Source organism: Gymnodraco acuticeps, unplaced genomic scaffold (assembly GCF_902827175.1).
Source record: "Gymnodraco acuticeps unplaced genomic scaffold, fGymAcu1.1, whole genome shotgun sequence".
In the NCBI taxonomy this organism is placed as follows: domain Eukaryota; kingdom Metazoa; phylum Chordata; class Actinopteri; order Perciformes; family Bathydraconidae; genus Gymnodraco; species Gymnodraco acuticeps.
The window spans coordinates 1,147,870-1,165,397 of record NW_022992289.1 but is presented as its reverse complement, the minus strand read 5'-3'; the positions used below and the strand labels follow the sequence as shown (position 1 = coordinate 1,165,397).

General features: G+C 40.4%; 1 protein-coding gene and 1 pseudogene across 5 annotated transcripts in view; both read left to right on the top strand.

Annotated features, from left to right (window-relative positions):
* LOC117540896 (zinc finger protein GLIS1) overlaps nt 1-17,528 on the top strand; it is a 41,957-nt gene that overhangs the window by 23,203 nt on the left and 1,226 nt on the right. For all 5 annotated transcript variants that reach the window (XM_034207845.1, XM_034207842.1, XM_034207843.1 and 2 more), the window contains exons 4-8: nt 4,409-4,522; nt 8,572-8,680; nt 10,194-10,341; nt 15,889-16,022; nt 16,426-16,524. In XM_034207845.1, the coding sequence (XP_034063736.1) occupies nt 4,409-4,522; nt 8,572-8,680; nt 10,194-10,341; nt 15,889-16,022; nt 16,426-16,524 (604 nt within the window). The remainder of the gene's footprint in view (nt 1-4,408; nt 4,523-8,571; nt 8,681-10,193; nt 10,342-15,888; nt 16,023-16,425; nt 16,525-17,528) is intronic.
* On the top strand, nt 2,836-3,145 carry LOC117540830 (annotated as a pseudogene).

The window sequence follows — 17,528 nt, the reverse complement described above, 5'->3', positions numbered from 1 at the left end:
GCTGAAGAAATCATCATCTAATAACTCTAAACGCTTAAACTGACTGGGGGATGTTTCAGGGGATCAGGATCATAAATATAGGCTTCTGTTACAAAAGAAGTTATGAAATCCACTACTGATGACACCTGAGAGGATACAGAAAGAAGCTCTTGTTCCTTGAAACTCTTGCTCCTTGAAATCACATCTTCATAACTCGCCACTGCTCCCTTTCGCTGCCAAAAGATCGCCCTAACAATCTGGCTCTTCCTATCAAGGCTCTAAGTTATTCAAGTACTATTTGTAGGTACAGTACATGCATTTTACATTTTATGCTACTCAAAAATACTACATTCACTAATACTGAAAAGAAAAGTCTACACTTATTCTCACTTCTACTGTGACATGATTTAATGTTCAAAGTGTTTTATTTTCCCTCTGTCTGAAACCAGAGCCCAGTCTGCTCTGATTGGTCAGCTGGCCGGCTCTGTTGTGATTGGTCAACAGCATGGAGATGTCCCGCCCCTTAGCCTATCATGTACAATGTGTTAGTGAGTAGCCCTAACCCTGAACCCTAAACCTATCAAATACACTACAGGAAAGGGAAAACCCCAAAAAGCATAAAATGGCCCCTTCCATGTATTAGGAACATTTACTTTAAAGCCTTCCCTGTCTGAAGAACAAAAAGGCGTCACTTTAATATATAACTTAAGCATTTGTAGGCATAAATCCTCAATCTCCTGTCGGCTCTCAATAGACGGACTTCTTTATGACACGATATGTGTTGGTAATAAGGGGTTATGTTTAATTTGAAGTGCCACTGCTCCCCTACTCCATCCTATTTCTGGGTACAGAACAGAACATTCTTTAGGATCGTGTAACTACATACCTGCTGTGGATTTATTCTGTAAACCACAGTTATTTTTACTCCTGCTGACAAGCGATGAGGATTTAGCAGTAATCCAACAAATCAGATCTCTTATTACACGGGTGAGATGGAGCTGTACGATGCACTCGGTGTTATTACAACGAGAGGAGAGAGTTATTTTCTCCTTTTTGTGGTTTCACGCTGGATAATGGCGGCTTCGCAGTTGCGTCACAAATCCAGAATCAGACACATCTGGGGCTCCGAGATGGCGCCAGATGTGCCTAGATGTAAATAATTGGTGAAAATAGTATTACAAGCAGCCAAGAAAAGACTGGTGTCAATACAAGTTATTTATGTTTGATTTAATATCTTGTATTGTGTTACTAATGTTATAGATAATAGTGTGTTATGAAAGATTTGTTTCCAAGATGTGGTCAGTGTCATGCAGATGTGTCTCAACTAAGATTTGCAGCTCACATGTTGCTTGTTTTTGGGTTTTTCAATCAGTTCAAACCGATATCACACCTAGTGCTTATTCAAGTCTTTATTGATCCATCAAGTACATGTATTAGCAAATGTTGAACACAACAAGACCAATCAAAACTACGAAACTCTGAATGTTGTTGTTTCCTGTTTGAATTCACATGCTTCGTAAACTAAAGCATTTTAATCCTAACATCTTGAATTTCAACATCACACAGAAAAGCTTTGTTTAAGCTCTGCTGTTTATGTTTTCCATATTTGTATAATTTTGACACACACAGTTGCATTTTGAGATGTCAATTCATCAATTCATGCTGACATGCAAACACCAAGGATACACAGTCAAGTTGAACGCTTCACTATCCGTTTTGCCTCGCATGACATATCGTTTAAATACATATTGCCTAACTTTTGCCGGAATAAAGCGTACGGCACTACGGCACTGTAGAGGAGGGTAATACAACTAAATACAATAACAAGTATGATTTGACAAAACTAAGAGGTGTGAGAAGTTCGGTCATCAGGGAGGGACTCGGAGTTGAGCCGCTCCTCCTTCGCGTCGAAAGGAGCCAGTTGAGGTGGTTCGGGCACCTAGTAAGGATGCCACCTGGGCGCCTCCCTAGGGAGGTGTTCCAGGCACGTCCAGCTGGGAAGAGACCAAGGGGTAGACCTAGGACCAGGTGGAGGGATTATATCTCTTCGCTGGCCTGGGAGCGCCTTGGGATCCCCCAGTCAGAGCTGGTTGATGTGGCCAGGGAAAGGAACGTTTGGGGCTCTCTGCTGGAACTGCTACCCCCCGCGACCCGACCACGGATAAGTGGGAGAAGATGGATGGATGGAAGAGGTGTGCACTATCACTATTTCACTTCAATAACATCCCACTCTAATCATACAAATGTTCAAACTTTGGGTGAGCTAAATATGTTCACTTGCTCTCTACAAAAACAACAGAAATATATTTGTATATTTACGTCCTTACCGTTGTTTCCCTGACGTAATCAAACTCACGTTTTCCTACTTATAACTTTTAAATACTTCATTCATGGTTAAGTGTTTTTGACCTTGTACATGTGTGCTGTTTTAAAAACCCCTCCACCCTTTCTTTGATAAACAGTGGGTTAGTTTGTTCTCTTTGTTACCACCACGTAGGTCATTATTTTTGACTGTTATGTTCAGATCCTACTACATAAACCAACAAGATTCATCGAAAAATGTGTTTTCATGGAAACTTAATTCAGTCCACCTGGTGAAACACTCAGTTATCCAAAGTGGGGGAAAAACCTGTGAGGAATTAGATTCATGGAAATGAGCTCATTTGCCTAACCAAACTATCAATCTTCACGAGATTGTGAAAAACACGACACAAAATCCAAGAGCAGAAATGTGCTTCTCTCTCTAGCTAAACGCTATAAAAAACAGCGATTCAAAGTTTAGAAATCGCTCGGTTTTAACTGTTGTTGTTTCAAGGTTAGAAAATATGCTTCAGTTAAAAAATACTCCTTGAAAATACATTACTTTCGGGGTTGTCTAACCTGACAACATGGACGCCAGGCGCGTGCAGCCGATCAAGCTCACCAGAGTCACCAAGGTGCTCGGAAGAACTGGTTCCCAGGGACAATGTACACAGGTCCGTGTTGAGTTCATGGACGACAGCAACCGCTCCATGATCAGGAACTCTGACGGGGGTCAGAGAGGGAGACACTTCTGGAGTCTGAAAGAGAAGCCAGGAGGCTGCGAGAGTGGCCCCTGAGCTGTGAGATGCGAGACCAATACAGTGAGGAATCACTCCATATCACTTGTTCAGATGCTATGAAATAAATGTGGTCTTATTTGGCACAGATGTCACTTGTTCAAATGCTATGAAATACATTTGGTTGTTAAGATCACAGTAGGTGTTCTGTTTTTACTTTGTTCATACTCATAGTAAATAAAAACTGTTTTCATAAATATTATCATTAAAAAAAGAAAATACATTACTTTCAACATAATCTGTTTTACATCTACTCAATCACTCAAATAAACCAAGAAAGTATTCAACACATACCCTGTGTCGATATACATTGATTGCTTTGGGTATGAAGGAACTGCTTTGTTTGCAATTGCATTTAAAGTAACAATATCAATGTGATGATTAAGTCTGAAAAAACATCAATAATTGTTACGGTAAGAAAGCGATACGAACCCTACAAATGTTTATATTTTCCATATAAAGACGTGGTATTTTATGGTTACTATATTATATATAGATCCTTTGCTTTGAAAGGTTTACTACATCTAGAAATAACCATCTGGAAAACTCCTCTCCAGCTACTGATCGTAGGAAGATCACTATCTAAAGTTTACATTATGAACACATTAACTTATGACTGAACAGGATGGAGTGTTTACGATCTGTTCCTCTGAACTCTTCTCTCTCTTCCTCTCCTTAAGCCTGCAGACTAAAGGTAAATATACTGCATTTTGAGTCTTTCCTATAAAATCTTGACTTAATCTTCACTTCTTTCCTTCCTGTTAGTACACATGTCATGCTGAGTGAGCACATGTATCCTAAATGTTTGCGTGTAATACACAGTACTACTGTACACAGCCTCACACCTGTAAACAATCTGCACTATGACTCAGCTAAACTTGTACTGTTATTTCTAAACACGATTTTATTCTGTGTTTATCATCATATCCATAAACCAGATGTGGTGAATTGTATGACCTGATTTACAAAGTTCTGAGTTTGTGTAAGTCATGAAACTAAAAGTATAGAGTTGAATATTCTGTAAAGGGTACAATAAGGTTAATTGGTGGAGTAACTAAGTACTTTTATTCAAGTATTGTACTAAATTACAATTAGTCCCACAGAGAATTTACATTGTTACAGCAGAAAAGAGCCTACGAAAGAACTTAAGTGTATTTGTACTTTACTTCAATTTGATGCCACTATAGTTACTTGGTACAATAACATTTTTGCAACATGAAAACACACTTAAAATGACTCAATACTACAGTACTTTAGTTTCTCTTCCCTCACAGCTTTGTTTATCTTTTTCTTGTCGTTCCTCACCCCTTCTTGTTGTGGTTCATTCACAGAAGCCGTACGCCTGTCAGCTCCCAGGATGCACCAAGCGCTACACCGACCCCAGCTCGCTACGGAAACACGTCAAAGCTCATTCAGCCAAAGGCCTTCAGGAGAGAGAGGTCAAGGTAACAACAGCAGTTATATCCTTACATGTTGCACATTAAGAAAAACACTGATTACTTCTCTTATCACCAACATCTTTAATAAAACCTCCGTGTGTTTCTAAAGATATGTGAGATTAGAAGTGGAGGAAAGGCAAGGCAAATAAATAAATACAAATCAAGTAAAAGAGGTCAATATAAACAGTTTTCTTTGTTCAAAAGTAAAAATTATTACTTTTTGTGGCAGTAAAACGACACCCCTGGACTCGGACCAGTGGCATGGCGGATTAATGGTCGGGGTTTTAAACCGCTAGGCCACCACAAAGCCATAAATCACCATAAATCACCATAAACCATAAACCACCATAAATCATGTATTTATTACTCTACGGTCATAAAATCCTGATGCTTGACCTCTGGTGAACAGAGATTCAGTAAAGTTTCTTTGACATTGCATTTTCTTGGAAAATAAGGTCCATTTCAATATAGTGGTTAACCCTAATCTTTTTTCATCTTGGTTTCTGGGCAGTTTTACGATCGTGCAAATACTGTTTCAGAAGCTCCTCTGTCGTATCAGGGATAACATTCAACATCAAAAACACACTTCATGACTTTTCATGAAAATTGTAAAATTCAAAGATATATACTGTATGTATATAAAGTGGGGCAAAACAGTATTTAGTCAGCCACCAATTGTGCAAGTTCTCCCACTTAAAAAGATGAGAGGCCTGTAATTGTCATCCTAGGTACACTTCAACTATGAGAGACAGAATGGGGGGAAAGAATCCAGGAAATCACATTGTAGGATTTTTAATGAATTAATTGGTAAATTCCTCGGTAAAATAAGTATTTGGTCACCTACAAACAAACAAGATTTCTGGCTCTCACAGACCTGTAACTTCTTCTTTAAGAGCCTCCTCTGTCCTCCACTCGTTAACTGTATTAATGGCACCTCTTTGAACTCGTTATCAGTATAAAAGACACCTGTCCACAACCTCAAACAGTCACACTCCAAACTGCACTATGGCCAAGACCAAAGAGCTGTCAAAGGACACCAGAAACAAAATTGTTGACCTGCACCAGGCTGGGAAGACTGCATCTGCAATAGGTAAGCAGCTTGGTGTGAAGAAATCAACTGTGGGAGCAATTATTAGAAAATGGAAGACATACAAGACCACTGATAATCTCCCTCGATCTGGGGCTCCACGCAAGATCTCACCCCGTGGGGTCAAAATGATCACAAGAACGGTGAGCAAAAATCCCAGAACCACACGGGGGGACCGTCAATGACCTGCAGAGAGCTGGGACCAAAGTAACAAAGGCTACCATCAGTAACACACTATGCCGCCAGGGACTCAAATCCTGCAGTGCCAGACGTGTCCCCCTGCTTAAGCCAGTACATGTCCAGGCCCGTCTGAAGTTTGCTAGAGAGCATTTAGATGATCCAGAAGAGGATTGGGAGAATGTCATATGGTCAGATGAAACCACAATAGAACTTTTTGGTAAAGACTCAACTAGACGTGTTTGGAGGAGAAAGAATGCTGAGTTGCATCCAGATGTCTCCAGATCTCAACCCCATAGAAAATCTTTGGAGGGAGTTGAAAGTCTGTGTTGCCCAGCGACAGCCCCAAAACATCACTGCTCTAGAGGAGATCTGCATGGAGGAATGGGCCAAAGTACCAGCAACAGTGTGTGAAAACCTTGTGAAGACTTACAGAAAACGTTTGACCTCTGTCATTGCCAACAAAGGGTATATAACAAAGTATTGAGATGAACTTTTGTTATTGACCAAATACTTATTTTCCACCATCATTTCCAAATAAATTCTTTAAAAATCAGACAATGTGATTTTCTGGATTCTTTTTTTTCTCATTTTGTCTCTCATAATTGAGGTGATGAAAATTACAGGCCTCTCATCTTTTTAAGTGGGAGAACTTGCACAATTGGTGGCTGACTAAATACTTTTTTGCCCCACTGTATAACTATATTATATTAATTATTACATGTCATTTGTTAGACGCTTTTATCCAAAGCGACTTACATACATTCAGTAAGGTGGACAATCCCCACAGGAGCAATTTGGGGTGAAGTGTCTTACCCAGGGACACAACGACATGCTGACTGCAGTGGGACTCGAACTTGCTACCCCCTGATTCGAAGTCCAGCGCACTATACACAGCAGCCGCCTCGCCTTATATAAATACAAAACATTTCTTGTTTGTTTTTCACGAAAAACTATGATCACAAAGAACACGTTTCCTTTCTGGCATGCAGTTAACAATGTTCCCTTTTAACAAAACTAAGGCAACGTTATTCCAGTTTATTTAAGGGCCATTTTAAGCATATTTTGATGATAATCAAGATATTAAATATTGTAAATCCCAATGATTGTGAATAGGATCATTGTGTCATGAAATGTTCACATCGTCTCGTGCTTTCAGAAAGAACATGGCAGCAACAAAATTATACAAAAATGCAGTTCTTTTAGAATAAAGTGCATTAATAAGAAGGACTTCTTTAACATTGGGTTCTCCGAAAGCATCTTTAGGGTCAGTGACGTTAGTGAAGCAGCCTGGCTCTGCTCTTAATAACTCTCTGTGAGAAAGATGTAGAGCCACAGGAGGAGAGAGCAAGCATGTTTATGATTCAGTAGGATGAAACGCAACCAAACAAAGTATTACACACACTTCGCTGGAAGTCAGCATAGGGAGCCTATTGTTCACCCTTATCTGGGCCTTGTTTGTTTTCTATGGCCCGTGAGTGACACAGGGCTTTGTGTGTATTCCCGTGCCTTGTTTGTCTTAAACAGAAACACGTGTGCTTGTAAATTGTGACATGGCCTACACGCCCTGCGCTGCAGTAAATGTGCGCTGCGGGGCTACAGAGAACTTTGAAATATTAAACATGTACTTCAGAAACTCCTCACTCTTCAGGCGGATGCGTCACAGCTTATGAAGTTTGTATCTTCATAAACAGTGGTTTTGGGCGCACATTTTTCGCTGATTATTCATCACTCTTTTGTGGTTCCTTGGTGTCCTTCACAAGCTCCTCTGCTAGTCCTGGAGCTGACCATAAACTGTTTTGGAAAGTCCTGGGGGGATCCTCTGTTAACGCGGGATAATAAAGTAAATTGTCTTGTCTTAACTTTGGTAGAACATCTTGGAATAAGTTGCATAACGATATTTCTGGAGAAGTCGGATTGAAAGGCCAAACGAGAACCAGGCATCTGCTCCAAGTGACATTTCTTTGAAAAATGAACAGTAAAAAAGGGCCCGTGGACAAAGCGCTGTGTTGTCAATTGATCTACTGTTTGTAATCAAAATTAATCGTTTCAATGTTTGGCTTCATGGGAGCCGTGTTGCCCAACAGCAAAACACAATTGGAAGAAAGCTGTAGCTTAAACATAATTACTCTCATCCGTCCGTACATGCAGGCACATGTTCCCCAACATGAAGACTTAACATGTTCCACCATTTACTTCTCAGTGGTTTAATGGAACTCCAACCACCAAAAGTCCATGTACTTGAGAACTAACTGAAGTACTTGTACTGGATTCTAAACTGTTTTCTTATCAATCCACCTTATTAAACTCTTATTGTACTTTTAACTTCACCATTATTTGACAGGTATAGTTACTAGTTGCAAACAAAGAGCTTATTAAATATTGTTGTTATAAATTACACTACCAAACAGTATAGATAAAATAAGTACAGCTGAAACAATAAGTCGTTTAACGCGGTAAATGTTACGGCATTTCTCACTCTTTTCTGAATTTTTTAAACCCAAAGAATCAATCGATAAATCTCGAAATGACTAATTAGTTGCAGTGTGATAAAAAATAGTTCAAAATTAGCTCCACTTCAACAAATACAACAGTTAAATCCTAATTTATATTGATGCGTGAATAATAATAATGCAATGATATAATCATAATAATAATAGAATGAAGGTCACATGAGAAATCCTTCTGCATCATGTACTTTTAATATTTTAACTTTTAAGTAAAGGATAGGAATCTCCATCTCTACCACTTTTCACATCTACTTGAACATGATCTGTGTTCTGTCTGACAGGTTCAGGTGCACACGCTGCTGGAGTCGGACATTTTGAGCGATTGTCTGGCGAGGCAGCATCTCCACCAGGGAAACAACTCGCCTTTACCCGGCGTCGATGACTTCACAGGTACGCACGGGTGAAACGGTAGCAAGAGCAAATGTACAAATCAGTGTTTAGTCTCTCTGGAAATGAGACAACAAAGAAAAGAGTAATTGCCCAAACACCTGGGCCGTTAAGCTGTGTCTCTTTCATTTTCTCCCATGGCCTCATTCACTCCTTTTCCTCTCCCTCCTCTCCACCATTCCTGCGATGATAGCTCATCATGCCCGTGTTTACCTTGTCCAATTACCGGGCACTGACTGCGGGCGAGTTGGCCTCCTCCCCGCCCGTCCCTCAGCTAAAAAACCTTTTCCAGCCAAGCTCTGTTTCTTTCCCCTTTCAATGGCTGAACAGGGATCAAGAAGCTGTCAGGTACGCTGAGGCTCAGCTGGCAGAAGAGAGAGCAGAGTGTCCAGGAGAGCTGTCCATGTCTATTACTTCAGACTACTTGCAGCTTTACCCAGAAGACTTTGAGGGGAAAGCCTCAAACGGCACACTATCCGTTATTTTTATTCATGGCGAAACAAGCTTGTCAGTGTTTAATTTTGAAATTGTCCCAAGAGGACTTTCTGCTTATCAGAAATACTCAAATGTTACTTTCTGAATGTTTTGTATAAACCAGTGTCTGTACTTTACTTTATGTATGCAGGATTTATGGCGACATACGCTAACAATCATCAGCCGCTATTCAAGTCAAACCCAAGTGTTGAAAGGCTTGAAGGTTTTTGTGTTACAGTTGCGACGAAAAAATAATGTTTTCAATATCAAACACCTCCTGTAGTTTTGAAACGTGACTCTGAAAATCTTTATTCTTTGCAGGGAGCAGCCGCCGTTGTCAGGTTTCATTTGAACTTTAACAAAATACTTTTAGTGTGAAGAGAATATATAAAAGTCTGTAGAAACTTGTCAAACTGCGCTTGAAACATGACTCACATCTCCTCGGCCCATGTGTATGCTTAGAGTTGGAAACATTGTATTTTCTTTAAAGTGAAAATACGTTAAAGTTATGTTTCTTACCATCACAGTTAGCTGATTAGCCGTTTTGTGAAAAGCTTCTTTGTTGCTAAATTATAGTAATCGTTTTTTCAAATAACAAACAACAGCTCTTTTAGATTTAAGAAGTTGTTGCTTTTCCTATCTTGTGAAGTATTTTCTATTCTCTTAGTAATTTTTGGACAGTTGGTCAGACAAAACAAGAAATTAACCTATGCGTTTAGGATCTATCTTACTACTGACATTTTATGGAACAACTAATACATTTCCAGGTAAACAACAGTCAAATGGAGAATTAGAGTGATCATTAGTGTCGCCCCAGCTCTTGAGTTCATAGCAGACAGCCAAAGACTGTAGCTATTTATTAACCCATATTTCATATCATATTAGTATGATGTTCTCCTACTTTTTTTGTTGTAACTTGTTTATCTAACTTACTTTATGTGAAAAATACCTTTACCACTGAGCAGCTACCTTTCATGGCTTTTGTTAATACTCAGAAAACTGATTTTCAGTGAAGTTAATCCATGTAATGTCTCTCTTTCAGGTGTGTACTCCAACAGCAGCTCCGTCCACAACAGGGCAAATCCTGAGTTCCTCCCTCCGTCCGCGGACACCTGCTCCAGGTATCGAGGCGTGGAGGGAAACTTTGATGCCAACAGCCCGATATCTTCACTGACGAGCGTGAGAGAAGGGTGAGTGTAAGATCCAGGGCCCAGGAGTTCAACACTTTGAATCCCTATCTGATCAGATCAGATTTGGATTTTGGGTAGTTCAAAACCAAAAATCCGATCAGATCAGGAAATCCAATCCAAGCTTTAATCTGGATCAAATCTTCAAAACGGGTAGTTCAAACCGACAACACAGGATTGGGATCAGTTTGATAGTTTGATCCCAAAAAACTGGATTATCCTGATCCCACCAGAGGGGTGGATTTCCAGAGCAAAATGTGCTGTACCATTCATTTTAAAATATGTTTCAATTTAAATAAGATGGCAAAGTTTGTTAACTGAAAACCATTTTTAGCCTTCATGGGGAATACATTTTATTTTTCCATTTTTGCTCACATTTGTAGTGGCCTATTTTGTTTTCAACCAAATGTTGATAACATAAATGTTTATGCTCATAAAAGTATCACAACAAAGATTGTCAATCACAAATGTAATTTAGATTAAAGTAAAAATATCTTCAACAAAAAAAAAGTCCATCATCTGTCATCACCTTTCAAATTTAAAAATATAATTAGACATTATAGATGTCTCTGCAATCTGGTCTCTTGTCTTCCTTGTATTATTCTTCATATCCACTAGATGGCGATCGGTAGGATTAAAGCACTGATATTCAGGATCTAGTAATCTTGAAAAGTCGTAATCTGGATCAGGGTGATCCTATCCTGAATTGCTTTGAACTACAGGGACAGAATCTGGCCGACTTGTCTGATCCTGGATCACAAAAAATGAGATTTCAAAATCTGATCGGATCTGATTGAGATTAAAAGTGTTGAACTCCTGGCCCTGGAGATCAACGAAGCTAAATGTGTTGCAGCTCGATAGTCAAAAATACTACACGGGCACTTTGGAAAGCAAAGACCTGCCAAAACCAATCAACTCCAACATGTTATGGGTTCTTTCTTGGCCCCCGGTACACCTTTCCACGAAATGTCAAGAAAATCGGGCCAGTTGTCTGTAATCATGCTGACAAACAACCAAACAAACCAAAAACATAACCTCTATGCGGAGGTAATAAACAGTAAACACATGGGCTTCTTCAGCTGCGGTTATAAACATTTAAATAGTGGCTATTAGATGTTGAGGGCCTTCCTCATGGGCAGCTCAGCGGTTTTTAACAGGAGAAAGATTGTGTTTATTTTCCCTGTTTTGAATTTCTGTTTTATTGCTCCAGTGAGTGAAGTCATTAAGAGAAATGACCTGTCACATCAGGAGATGCAGCTGTTAAACGTCAAAAGTACATTTTTATGTTCTCACTGTCGTGCATTTTGTAATATATTGCCTTTATTTCCTTGAAACATGAGTATTTTACTGCTTCTGGGCTAATGATGTACCCAGAGGCTAACTTAAATGTTCAGTTCATCCAATCCCCCCCCCCCCCCCCCCCTGCTCTCTGGCGACGGTTTGATTTATCTGCTGCAGCGACTTCTGCTGCCAACCCGATACAATGCAGCTGAGCGGGATTGTGTTTGAGTTTGGCAGTTTTCATCCGGAGTTATTTTCTAGGGCAGATAAAAATAGCAAAAAAAACTGACCACAGTGTTCTGCGCCTCTTTGCTTTTTTGGATGTTCGCCGTTAAACTCTTTATTCATTTGACGATTCCTCTACTCAAGCAATTTTAAAACTGCTCAACTCTTCCAAGTGTCAAACCTCAAGTATATGGACGCCATCAAATCCCCGATGTGACTTTCCCTCGCCTTAGAGCTCAGGCTCAGAAACAGCTCGTGCATTCTTGAATAAACCCAAGACATTATCACCAGAGATGGAGTTATGGCTTTGTGGTCTCCCTGATTGGGTAGTTGGAGGCCGCAGAACTTATGTGTACTGTAAACTGAGACATATTTTGTCCAGTATAAAAGTAGAAGTGAGACTAAAAATCTGCAGCTGAAGGCCTCAGGCAGCCGTTTCTGGTCAATATGGCCTCAAATTATTGTTCATTGAAGAATTGCCCGTAAACTGACTTTTATTGGCACAACAGCAACAACAAAGGAAGTCTATCTAATAAAAGAGATTTGATAAGGGTCAGAATAACATTTTTCGTGGTTTTATAACTGATATAAAATCTTCAAATATAATCCACATGCTCTCGTATTTCTGCGAAACCTTGTTTTAAAATAGGCTTTGGGTCATGGCAGAGCAATTGAGATGTGTTGTTCTCTCTGAACACACATTCAAACCTATAAATATGCCTGGGCTCAAGGTTTATTATGGACCTTGGGAAAACAGTTTGAGTTTTATAGCTTGATATCTAAATCTTTGAGCCACAATCTATGGAACTTGTGCTGAACATTTCAGTTTAATTGAAAAAGGACGTTTGATGTTGGTACTGAAATGTGCTGAATGTGTGCAGTGCCTTAAAAAGCCTTGAACGTTTGCAAGTGGTGGAGTAATCATCGATTCACTTTTGTTTGGTTTGCGATGTTTTTGCAAACGTGTAAGTTAATAGAAAGGGTTACCAAATCCCATATTTTATATATATGTCTAGTGTTTCCATGTGCAAGTTAAAATGTGCTTTCCATATAGCACAGGTGCAGATCAGTTTTTATCCTTTCCGAACAAAAACAACCCAAACAAGTTGTCGTAGTGTAAGAAATAAAAAGTGGATATATTGTAGTGTAGTTTAAAGTATATGTCTGCCAACCTCGAATAAGCCTTGCACATCCTAATATCTTTCGAAAATGGTGATGGAAGTACTTAATAAATCTGTCACCTGGATTTCTTGACTTGAGGAGATGTTAAGGTGTCAAACCAACCCATTTAAAGCTCTTGGAGTTCAACAAACCAAGCTAAGTTTTAATAAACATTTGAGTCCTTTCCATTTGATGTTCAGGTAAGAGTTTAGTGTCTGTTTGTATGTGTTTTGGGACATATACAGTAATGTACTCGCATTAAAGCAGCATCCCTCAGCCTCCATCTGCTCACAGTTTACAGCGGGAGCTTCACAGTCTGTCCATTGAGTCTCTTTATAGACACTGAGGATGTCATGGAGTCCCTCGCTGCCCGCAGTGCACGACCTGCCAAAGCCAATACCAGACAAGCACTTGTTTTTCCCCCAAATGACTTAGCGAGACGTTAAACACGTGAAAGTAAATTATCTGTGCTCCTCTGACCTCATAGCCAGGCGCGTGTTTACTCTGGCCGAGACGAGCCATTTCGACTTATTTTAATTATTTTATACTGGGGGGATTCAGAGGCTTGTCCATCAGCGAGTGTTTGTGATGTGCAGTGTTTGTGTGTTTTGCGGTCGGGGGAGAGCAGGATTGGCTTTTTCGGAGCAGCGTTTCCATCAAATACTCACTGGGATGGCTCTCACACAGAAACACTATTATACAATTTGAGGGAAAGAGACGTAATGAAGTTTATTTTGCAGAAGCTCCGACTGACATCGGATCCAAAGAGCTGGTTTAGCTGAAATGTTTTGACATGCCCGCACATTTTTGTATTTTCCCCGTATATGCAATAAATGTACTCAAATGTCTCAAAGTACTTGATTGGTAGCCCTTCGATCACATTAAACCTCCAGCTGTGTTACATACATTCAACATGATCTTCTGTTATCCAGTCAACCTATGTCACAGCAGCTCTCCTCTGCCAGAACTGAAAACCGAGCAGAGCACAAGCTGGCACCTTCTCTAGTAAAACCACTCATCCCCGTCTCTGATCTAGTCCAAGTTTGCTGCTATTAAAAAAGCAAATAAACATAGAGCTTAAATTCTACAAGCAGGATTCTTCTCATTCCAGATTTCAGAGAGCTGCTGGCTTTAGTTAGATAGAGAGAAAAGAAAATGATGAAGGGGTTTTTCGCCGGTAAAATATGATCAGAGAAACTTTTTTGTGCTGACAGACTCTCCCTCCGGCTCTGTTAAGCTCGTGCATCAGGTTTTGGGTACAGCGGCCACAAAACGACAGATCCACGCAGCACGGATCAGACATCCCAGCTATGTTGTTGCAACTTCGCAAGAATGTGAGCCGCAGAACAGCCGCGGTTGTTTATAGTTAAGGTCAGCTCTGATGGTGCGGGGCCGCGAGGGGGAATCCAGAGACGTGTTGGATTCTTGGGGCTCGCAGTCATCGCGGCACGTTCATTTCAACAGTCGCACTATATCAAAGCCCAGTTTGTTTACATAATCCTACACAAAGCCTGCTCTTTATTACCTCAGGAAGCCGAGCAGCCATCTGTAAGTTATATCAGTTTGGGTTTCAAAAAGTCCTCCTGATTAATCTTTGCTTTTATAGTCATTCTCCCCGGGGACTGTTAAATTAAATGTAATGGCATTTGACATGGGAAATGGGTAATAACGGGACCTGGGGATGATAAATGAAAGATACGTAAAGAAATCTCAAACATTTCCTTTTTAAAGAAACTGGTCAGATGCGTAAATAGAAGTCGCTTCGGCCGGCAGCCATTAGTCTCTCTGACGAGGTCTGGCTTGTTTATGAAGACCACTAAAAATCCTCAAGCAGAATCCAAGGCCATGTATCTCTCCAGGGACGAATATACTGCAGCGCATCATCCAGGAGAGTTCTCAGGCCGCATGAACTGCTGAGACTTTGAAGAAGCAGGAGGGGGGGTTAAATACCATTTTGGGGGTTTTCAGCTCCATATCTCCTCTGAGAGATATTCGTCTTTCCTTTCTTCTCGTCCACTTGGCTCCACTGACTCATTGGTTTCCATGTTGAGTCAGAGTGTTTGTGCACAGTCAGCACATTCCTGCAGCGTAACGATGGATACAGAGCCCGCCCACTTTACCCCCCCTGGAAACGCTTTCCTGTATAAACTGCACTGTTTGTTCAGTTTTAAGTATTTACACGTTTGTGTCTGATTACACAGCTGCTGCCACACTGCTGGATAACCGTTATCAGCATCAAAGACTGCAGAACACTACAGAGAGTTCAACTTTATCGAAACCTACTTTTAAAAAACTATACATAGATTGAAATGAAGTCAAACCTGTTGCATAGCTTCAAATTAGCCTTATTCTAAGATAAATGATTTACCATTACTTTAAATGAATGGTCAACATTCAAAGAAAATAAAGTGGGTGAAAAATGAATTTGAATAAACAGAAATTTGAGGGGTTTTTTATGATTTAAGAAATTAATAAAGAAATACAGTATTTGAGTTTAAATGGCTTAATATTTCCAGGATGTGCACAAGGCCTCTGGAGGATTCTTTGTTGGGTGATTGCATGAAAGCAAATAGCCCATAATTAGTGGTTTAAGACCAATCTAAATCACTGTCATCCCAACTTGTATCTCTAGATTAAGATCCGTTAACCATAAAAAAGTGACTGAAGTAAAGCCCTCTGCCCCGTCATGTGACATAAGCTTGTTATGAGTCTTCTTAAGATGTAGAAATGATTTAAGGCAAATGCTGAAACAAATGCACTGTGAATGATTATCGCCACATGTGCAACCGTCCCTCGAAATGTGTTTGCAAGTCCCTGCACTCTCATAAATGTTGATATGAAAGAACTGAGTATAATAGTTACCCGTTGTTGTGTTTCCAACAGGAACAGACCGACATCACTGTTCATGCCGGCTGACGTCAGCCCGGTGAGCTCCTCCTCAGACAGAGGAGACGTCCAGCAGCAGGAGTACCACAAGATCTACAGCCACCAGCAGCAGGCGTTCTCACAGCAGCAAGGTACTGAGGAGGGGAGGAGTCAGTATCAGGGTGTCAGCACCAGGGTGTCAGCGCCAGGGTGTCAGCACCAGGGTGTCTGCATCAGGGTGTCAGCGCCAGGGTGTCAGCATCAGGGTGTCAGCACCAGGGTGTCAGCATCAGGGTGTCTGAGCGTTTGAGGTGTTGACGGTTCTTCTTGAAGTGACTGTTATTTTGTAGATATTGATTGTTGTGCTTTTATCTTAATGTGTGCATATGTATAAATGTGTCTGTTGATTGTGTATATATATATATAGGATATACATATTTCTATATATATATTTGTATTTGGGCTTGTGGGAAACGGTATTTCGATCTCTCTGTCTGTACACACAAACTGAAAGATTGACAAGAAAGTTGACTTTGACTTCTATGTTTCCTGAAGGATGTCTGTACGGAGAAGGAAAGGCGCTTCCACCAGGCAGCGACGGAGGCTTCGAACCCACCGGTTACTACTCAAACCCCCCCACCTCTCACTCTACAGGTAAGACCGCAGAGCAATGGTCCATATCCTCCAATCAGAGTGCTTCTTACGGCCCGTCCACACTACAGCTTCAAAAAAAGCTTGGAGCTGGGCGTGTCTGAAGCTCGACCAACAACCAATCACATGAATCTCCCGCCCCTGACACACAAGCAGCGGTTTGATTGGCTAGAGCTTGTACTGGCATATGATTTGATTGGCTGACGCTTCCACCGAAAGCTTCAGAAGCTTCAAAAGTTGAACATTGCTCAACTTTTGCAGCCTGAAACGCCAGGAAAGCTCCGCTCTGCTTCCCACAATGCAGTTCGGCGAAAAGTGATGTCACCCAGACGCGTTGGAAACCGTTTTTGAAGCTGTAGTGTGGACGGGCCGTTAGAGGATCTGAAACCCTCTCTTCCCGCCACACCTCTTGCCGTTATGGGCCAGATGTGTGGAGGTGAGAAAGCTAGTGGGGTTGAGTGAAATAACTATTTATTCCAAAGAAAATAGCCTCAAAATATCCCGAAAATGTTTTCACACTAAGCTGAAAAAAAGCTTGTGATATTGTAAAAGAAAATGCAAAAAGGATTGCAATGAATACATTAAAGAAATATAAATACAATATTTTCATCATGTTCATTCACATAAGCATATTGGATGAAAACATAATAATATATTTATTTTATCCAGCGCTTTTACTGGTGCTCAAAGACACTTTACCGGGATACAAAATAAAAGTTAACATTCATCAAGACAATCTTTTTCTGGAAACTTGACTTCTGACTGTCGTTTTAATGCTTGACTAAAGTATTTCTGTCACTTTAATTTGGGCAACATATGACTGCCTTAAAGTCAAAGTATATAACAATATCGAGCTCCCCTCTATGACGACTGTACATTGTATTGACTTCCTGCTTCGGATGTCATAGAATGAACAATAAACAAATGATTGTCCGTCTCTACAACCACTGCCTGCCCACTCTGCTTCATGTGAAAGAAAAGGAGCTGTGTACAGATTTACATTTCCG